The following is a 7,929-nucleotide window of genomic DNA, read 5'->3' as shown; positions in this document are numbered from 1 at the left end:
AAGAGCAGCAACTTTGCAACAACAGGAACTTTAAAAACAGGTTATTAAAATAAAGTCTGTGTAGAATTTTAATTATGAAATAATTTGGTTTTACTTTACTTAGGATTTCTCATTCTTACAAAGAACAGTTGGCCACTGCTTTCCTGAAGAATAGTTATTTTTAGCATTGTAATTAGTGTAACAGAAAATAAGTGTTTTAACATGAGTTTAAACAAATTTAAGACACTTTTCTGTAGGGTCATCATCATATGATGCTCTTTTCAATAATTTTATAAGCTTCTAAATCACATAAAGGATAATGCACATTACATTTTATTCACACTATAAAAAAAGCACAATATACAGGCCATATCATTTAAAGTGCAACACAACAGAACATTTCTGCAACATTCAGGTTCTTCAAAGACCCACAAAAGTAGGCATTTAATATTTAGGAACAAATCCTGTTCATAGGTGTATCAACACTGCTGTAAGTGCCACGCTAAAAGCAATGCTTATGACCACTAAACAATATTATCTACTTCCATATTATATAGCCTTCATGTTTCATCTCCAAAATGAAAGCTTTTATCCTTTAGTCAGTAAAGAGCATCGAAGACAGTTCTTTGACTATGCTCTGAAATCATCTTTAAAGTATATTTAGTTTCAGCACGTAGGCTGCTGCTTCAGATGTTAAATCTACCAAGAAAAATATGGTAAACAGAATAGAGCAAGCATGTGTCCGAGTTGGCAGCGCATGCTTCACTATGTTGGCACTATCTACCAAATGTATTGGTAACACACAGTATAAGCAAGTACCAATTCGCTTTCCACTTCATAAATATTTTTGGTTGGATGTTTTGCTAACAGTAGTTGAAAATCTCGTTTGTTCCTGAGATGAACATGACAAAACAAAGTGAGCTCCATCTAGTACTGCCAATGGGACAGTGTTCTGCATTTCCAGCTTTGCTACCTGCTGAGCCAAATTTATCTCAATCCTCCCCAAGGCGCCACTTCTGAGACTCTTCTTGACGCACATCTGGCCTGATCTGGTTTCTCATTCCACCTAGAACATTTGAGGTTGCCTCTGTTGCGACAATGAAAGGTTTCACCACGGTTGGTGGAATTTGGCGGAGGACTCCTCCTACTGCTCCAGTTACTCCTCTGTTTTCATGCTCACGAGCAGCAGTTTCATAGATGGTTTGTGCTGTGTCTGTAATCCCCTTTAAGAAATTAACAGAAATTATTTACACTGAAAAAGAAAACCACTCCTTAATTTAAGGGAAACTTAAAACTGCTCAGCATTTATCTTCTTTTTTATCTGTATTATAACTAGTGCAATTATACTAACACAAATATGATCCAGTTCTTCTAATGCAGCCTAAAATAACACTACTATGAATTATTATGAAAACATTTCATGTAAATTCTGGTGGCATTTCTTGTGAAGAAACTGTTGGGTACTGTGATCCATTAAAAAAATGACAGAATTCACTGAAACCCCCCCCCCGGTTGAGACCCAACTTCCTAGACATGCTATTAAGTTCAGCTAACTGAAATACAACATCAAAAGTACAATAAAACCAGGTCGGCATTCTAATTGTTATACACTGTAATAGTAAAAAGAGCCTTCACTCGTTTGAAATCCAGCATTATGCTTAGACTTCTTAACTCCAGAGTTGAAAGGGGAAGGGGAGAGAGGTAAGGGGGAAGGAAGGGGAGACAGATGACACAGGATGGGAAATCAGGTTTACATGTCTCAGAATAACTAAATCCTCACAACTGTAGAACAATGAAGTCCTATTCACACTTACGAATTTACTTCTTCTTCTCTGAATTTTCCAGGCAAGGTTTCTGTTGGTTTAAGATTACTGATGAAGAGTCTTGTTCAAAATTTAAATCCCCTTCTTCATGAGCTGAACTTAAACCAATACCAATATTTTACTTGCTGTCTTAGAAAATAACTCTTCAGTTTGGTTAAGGAAAACTACTTTTGCACTCACCTCTTTTACTACACTATATGCTTTGGCTACACCTTCTCGTAGGTCTACTGGCTGATGAGCTAAACGATGAGGATGGAATCGTTTGATCTTTTTTGCTTCAATAAAAGTAGGCCCTGGTGATACCATGTCATATGCAGTTTCTGCAGCTGCCTGAAGATCAGGAGCAAATGCAAAATATATAAATCTTACTGTATCAAATCACAAATTTGAACTACCAATAGGGTGACACAATTGAAATAAAAAGAGTTCTAATTCCACAAATATCATTAATTCACATCAGATTAAGGTTTCTAAAAGAACTTCTGCAATGGCTACAGCTGTAACTATATAAGTTCCATAATGAAAGAACGAATGTTGTAGGCTTTGATCAGGTTTTTTCCACCCTAATTCCTATTCTTTCAAAGGCATCTTCTACTCTGCACAAAATGCTCAACAGAAACTGAAATACTTGATCAATGGTATGTTTTCGAATAAACATACAAGCATACACTTAACTCCACTCATGTGGATAACACCACTAGGTTTTTTTACTATAGATGTTCAGGCTTAGTCATGTGTAACATTTTTGCAAAACTAGGTGATAAAAGTGTAATTTCATCATGTATTTTACATTAAGGAACATAAATTTCTTAACACTTTAATCCATGATTACTTTAGGGTTAAATCCAGAAAGTCTTACAGACTTCTCTGTACATTAACACGATCAATATTGGATTTGAGACACTTTTTTTTTTTGTTGGTTGATTTCGTGTTTTTTTAAATAAGTACAGATAAGCTGATATTTTAAAAACAGTAAAGAATCTATTACTGAAAAATATATGTGTGTGAAGAGCTCACCTTTCTCTGTATCAGTGACTTTTGTAGTGCAGCTAAGTATTTTAGTATTAAACTGTATACTGAAATAAAGACATTAAGAAACATGTAACAACCTGGGTGTTCAGCAATATTTTAACACCATTTCTAACCACTGATGCCATAGCTCTCACCTCACAGACTGCTGCAAGCTTTTCTATTTTCTTTTGTTTAAAAGATATGTTCCCAACCTTAAATATATAGCATTAAGATACTAGCTTAGTATAGAGCACTTACTAGCAACACTTCTCAGCTTATGGCTTAACTCCAGAAGTAACACACTATACCTGTATAGTCTGAACCATTCTGTTTGTTAGCTCCAGGGCTGCCATTGCAGTGGAAGTGCCAAAAGAAGCTGCTCCTCTTTGAAAGCCTCTTACAATACGGCCATCCTTTCGGTACTGCTCTATTGGTAACCACACCAAGTCTTTCAGACCTTGGACTGAAAATGAAGACATAACACCAGTTAGACAGCTCTCTTAGACAATCAGATTGCCTTGAGAGGAAATGAGAGAAGTGAAAAACAAGTATTAACACTGTATATGTTGCAGGTTTATCAGATTTTGTTTGTTTTTTAAAGAAAATGCCATGTGTGTCTCAACAGAAATAAGAATTAACTTACCTAATTGCACTAGGGAATGCATGGGCCCTACTCCTCCCAAAATTCCTGGTAGCTGGTTTTTCTTTATATCATTAAGCCATTCACTGATGGCATAGGAGAACAATTTATCCACACCTAATAAACTGAAGTAAATAAAATTATTGTATTTTTAAACATATGATTCCTAGTAACACAAATGCATTATTCACTGAAGTAAACAACATTGTTTTAACAAAAGAAAAGCTGTTTTCAAGCGTCATCTTCTGTTGCTGTTGGCTAACCCAAGCATTTTGCATGTTATGTATTTCACAGAAGTTCAAGACTGCATAATAACATCCAGTTCAATAAAAAATAAAAATATGGCTAAAATTAAGTGTTTAGCACCAAGATTAGCACATATATTACTATCTTGAAAATGAATGACGTTCTTGAATGTTATATATTTTATGAAAACTAGAATCAAGACATATTTGTAAAGTCAGAAACTGTCTTGTATTTTACAAGTCCGTCTTATCACAGTTTGCCTTTTTCTTGCTGCATTCAGTTCAATTTGCAGTCCCAATGTTAATCTACAATTCAATAAACTTACCCATGCCTGTAACAAAGTCTCTTCAGCTTTAATTCTGAGCAGTTTAACTGAGCAAGCCCAATAAGAATCCCAGCTAGTGTCCCCTGTAAGTGAAATACTTCGTTATTATATTACTCATTCTGTACAATCTGTGAGAAATAATTTCAACATCTAACTCTTATTGCAGGCATTTCTGTCTAAACTGATTCTAACCTAGTGTCCCAAGTACTACTCACTTCAGTGCTATGAAATTGTTACATGAACACTTGCAGAAGATGAAATCTAGCTTATCTGGCTACTCTAAGAAAAATATCTGTATACAAGTGGGCTTCTTAAGAAATATTAAGATACAATAAATAATGTAAATGTAGCTCCGGCATTAGTGTGTTCCAGGCATTCTAAAGCTGCTACTTCATGTTTTCATTTTATTCAGCAGAAGTGCAAATGCAAGAAGTTGCTCCTTTTACCGGTCCATATATTCCTACTACTTGTCATGACCAAGTACAAATCTGGTTGTGCATACAGGATTTTTTGAGGTCTGCTCTGTAAAATTAGCATGATAATCAATACATATTTTAAAGAGAACTATCAGCATTTTTTAATCGGTATTAAATTCTGCCATTGACACTGAAGCCCATACACTACTTGACTGCATGGGATGGAAACAGGGAGAAGAAAAAGACTTTATTTTGGCATTACATGAAGGAGAAAATAAAATGCACAATTCTGGCATCACATGGTGGTACTACCCTTTGAGGGGCACCACAGCTTTGTAGAAAGATATCCAGCCATCAATGAGTTGATAAATGTGACTGAAAGTCTCATTCTGAGTTAATCATACCTGGACGATCCACTCCCTAGTTTTCAAATTAAGCGTGAAACAAGGTTAAGCTTTATTGAAATTAAGTGGGGAGGGTGCAGGGGACAAGTTCTAGATTTCTCAAGATCACATCCATAATGAGTAGGGACATAAAAATATACCTCAGCTCACGTAGGGGGTTGGGTGGGGGAACCAACGCAAACAACACCTATTTTTTTCTTCTACAGCACCAGCAGTATACACAAACCTGATCCATTGATACATGTTTGCCATGGTAATCAAGCCGTATTGGAACTTCCGATGTAAAACGAAATTCTCTGGGATACACAAAGGAAATTTTTCAGTGAGAAACGTGAAAGGGAATAAAATTATCCTTACAAAAAAAAAACAAACGATGGCCTTCCATTTTCTGCAAGCCAGAAATCCTCTAGTTACTGTGATAGTACTTCAGAGTAAGTGAACAATGTACAGTGGTAAATTCAGCTTACCTTGGCTTATTAACATCTAGTCAAGGTTAGCATTTATAATAAATTCAACAATCCTGCAAAACTGCTACTAAGCCCGCAGGTGAACATCTTCCCTCTCTTCACAGCATGAATTTCAGTTACAAAACAAAAAAAAAAAGTATGGCTAATAATGGTTCTACAGGCAAAATTTAGCCCTGCAGCTGGAACCTATTAAAAAATTCTGCTGGTGATTATGTGATGAAATAGAACCACAGACATTCTCTCACAATTTGGCTCTGCCCAGCTTACCAAAGCACACATCTGTGGTTAGAGGCACTTATGATCTGAAAACATGAGAAAAAACTTCTCATAATAAGCTGCAATTTTCATTATCACTTTCCAGTCAGGACCACGCTAGAGTTTCTCCTGTGATATCTTAATCATGTACCTCTCCCATGATATCTTTTTCCTCTCATCTCCAATGATATCAGAACTAATGTACATTGTTAGACATCAGAGTACAAAGACTGCTCTTTTTATTTCTTCATGAAACATCTCATTACTGGTTCTATGCATGGCAGAGCTTTAATTTTATTTTCTTGTGCACAGTAGTGTGCAGAAGTTAAAATCATTAGTTACCTTTCAGTGTCAAAGCAAATATATTTTATTTCCTTAATCAGTCAATAAACAAACAAAAAAAATGTACCTTGTCATAAGGTCTGAATAGTTTATCATTATACTTTCTTAAAACACTCAACAGAACAGCCATGTGTCACCGGAAATTTTTTAATGAAAGATTACCTGAAAAATACTGGCTGATCACTGTATGACATCACTTCTTGTGGGAAATAATGATCTTCTCCATTAACAACATCCATAGAATCCATGCTAGCATTTTCATTTGCTTGTTTGTGTGATGAGAAAGAAATGACTGGACTTGGTTCCTTAAGGCTGCTCACATGCCTGGGCAAACTACATGTAACTTCAGCATCAGGAGACTTCTTAACTAAGAGAAGAAGTCATACACAGTAAACTGACTCATATTTTTCACAGTGATTACAAAAAGATTGTGTTTATACAATTACTGTGTCCTCAGTAAGATCTAATGCTTATTAAATGGAATTACTAGCAGCACAATAGATTCTTTTAGTAAGATAATATCTTAGTTCTCACCAGAAATTGTTATAAGAAGCTGAGATTTACGCATCAGCATAAATAAGCCACCTGGTTTTAATTGCAGCATACTCTGCAGTACTGCAGAGTACTTCATTACTTATGCATTTCAGTATGATGTCTCAGTAGGTAAATTATAGCTGCTAACAGATTTACAAATATAGTTAAAAGAGAAAATATGCTTCTCAGTGTGTACTGGGTTTTGAATCAGATGGTGTAGTTAATTAGAAGTACTGCTTTAACTGCATACATACACTGCACTGCTTATTTATAAACTTGAAATCTGTTACACAACTTCAACTATTAGACAAACTCTTTAATGCACTAGGTATTAAATAATGTATTTAATAATAACTGCTAAGATTGTACACACAGCCCTCAATTTTTTCTGAAGTTCTGATTAAACATACTCCAATTTTGGTGAAATCTTTTATACAATTGAGACTCCAGACATTGAAGACCTTTGCTGCTATTTATAAAATACAAAGCTAAAACACACAAGGTTTCTGTGTTCTAACAATTAGTTACTAATGTTGGGGTTTGGTACTTAATGTAAGCTCTTTTACACAGACAAGATTCACATGTGAATTTACAGACATGTGAAGAAGCACTTTCATGCTAGATTTCTGAAAAGCATACCTTCAGGATCTGGAGTAACTAAGAGTTCTACTTCTGCAGAGAGGCTAGTGAAAAAATCTTTCAGGAAAAACAAAGCATCCTAATGTCAAAAATAAAATACAATCACGTTAAAAAATCATGTTAAAAAAAAACAAATGAGCCCACAGTTCTCTAAAAATATTATCTACTATTCTAGCTCTCACATATGAATCAAAACACATTTCTTCTTTTTGACTCTTAACATGTGCAGAAGCCACACAGAAATCTAGGACAGGAACCAGAAAGACCCTCTTAGTCACTGCCCATGCTACACATAATATGATTTCATAATCTATCTAGCTGTGTCTTAAACTCCAGAATCGTTTTCATCATCTCCACTCTCATTTTGGAGACTGATCCAGAACCCGAGTGTTTTAATGGCTATAAGCTTTTCTCTGATTTCCAATGAAAGAGTATTTAAGCATATTTTATATTCATCTCCAATACTGCCAATGTCAGATAAATTACTCCAGATCAGATCTTACCACTGCTTCACTGAAAGTCATTAACACCAGCTATTAATGCCTTATTAATATACTGAAATTATTAGTTTGCTTTTTTTTTTGGCAGATGCATCACACTGGTACCTTGTTCACCCTATCATTCCTGATACCTGGACTTCTTTTTCTTTTTTGTTTCTAAGTGATACACAGACAACTTAAGTATTAATAAGAACTTCTCACATGACTGCATGCAGCCTGTGCTTCCAAGAAAGCTGTGGTTATTTTGCAGAAGTTGTAAAGGTGAATTTTGTTTACAGCACAGAAGATAAAAGACCTAGAAATGTAGTAAAGAGGGAATGTATTTCCTCACTAGATGGCAGTATTTGC

General features: G+C 35.2%; 1 protein-coding gene across 2 annotated transcripts in view; it reads right to left on the bottom strand.

Moving 5' to 3' along the window:
* Positions 1 to 289: 289 nt before the first annotated feature.
* ATG2B (autophagy related 2B) overlaps positions 290 to 7,929 on the bottom strand; it is a 46,850-nt gene continuing 39,210 nt past the window's right edge. For both annotated transcript variants that reach the window (XM_057398998.1, XM_057398999.1), the window contains exons 35-42: positions 7,082 to 7,160; positions 6,071 to 6,275; positions 5,071 to 5,140; positions 4,025 to 4,107; positions 3,457 to 3,578; positions 3,122 to 3,276; positions 1,983 to 2,132; positions 290 to 1,202 (exon numbers count right to left, since the gene is read on the bottom strand). In XM_057398998.1, the coding sequence (XP_057254981.1) occupies positions 972 to 1,202; positions 1,983 to 2,132; positions 3,122 to 3,276; positions 3,457 to 3,578; positions 4,025 to 4,107; positions 5,071 to 5,140; positions 6,071 to 6,275; positions 7,082 to 7,160 (1,095 nt within the window). In that variant the 3' untranslated portion in view covers positions 290 to 971. The remainder of the gene's footprint in view (positions 1,203 to 1,982; positions 2,133 to 3,121; positions 3,277 to 3,456; positions 3,579 to 4,024; positions 4,108 to 5,070; positions 5,141 to 6,070; positions 6,276 to 7,081; positions 7,161 to 7,929) is intronic.

The sequence above is a fragment of the Pezoporus wallicus genome, unplaced genomic scaffold (assembly GCF_028554395.1).
Source record: "Pezoporus wallicus isolate ANWC-B61680 ecotype Strahan unplaced genomic scaffold, APGP_CSIRO_Pwel_v1 contig_8218, whole genome shotgun sequence".
In the NCBI taxonomy this organism is placed as follows: Eukaryota; Metazoa; Chordata; class Aves; order Psittaciformes; family Psittacidae; genus Pezoporus; species Pezoporus wallicus.
Note: the sequence above shows the minus strand (reverse complement) of the source record. Positions and strands in the feature narration are given on the sequence as shown.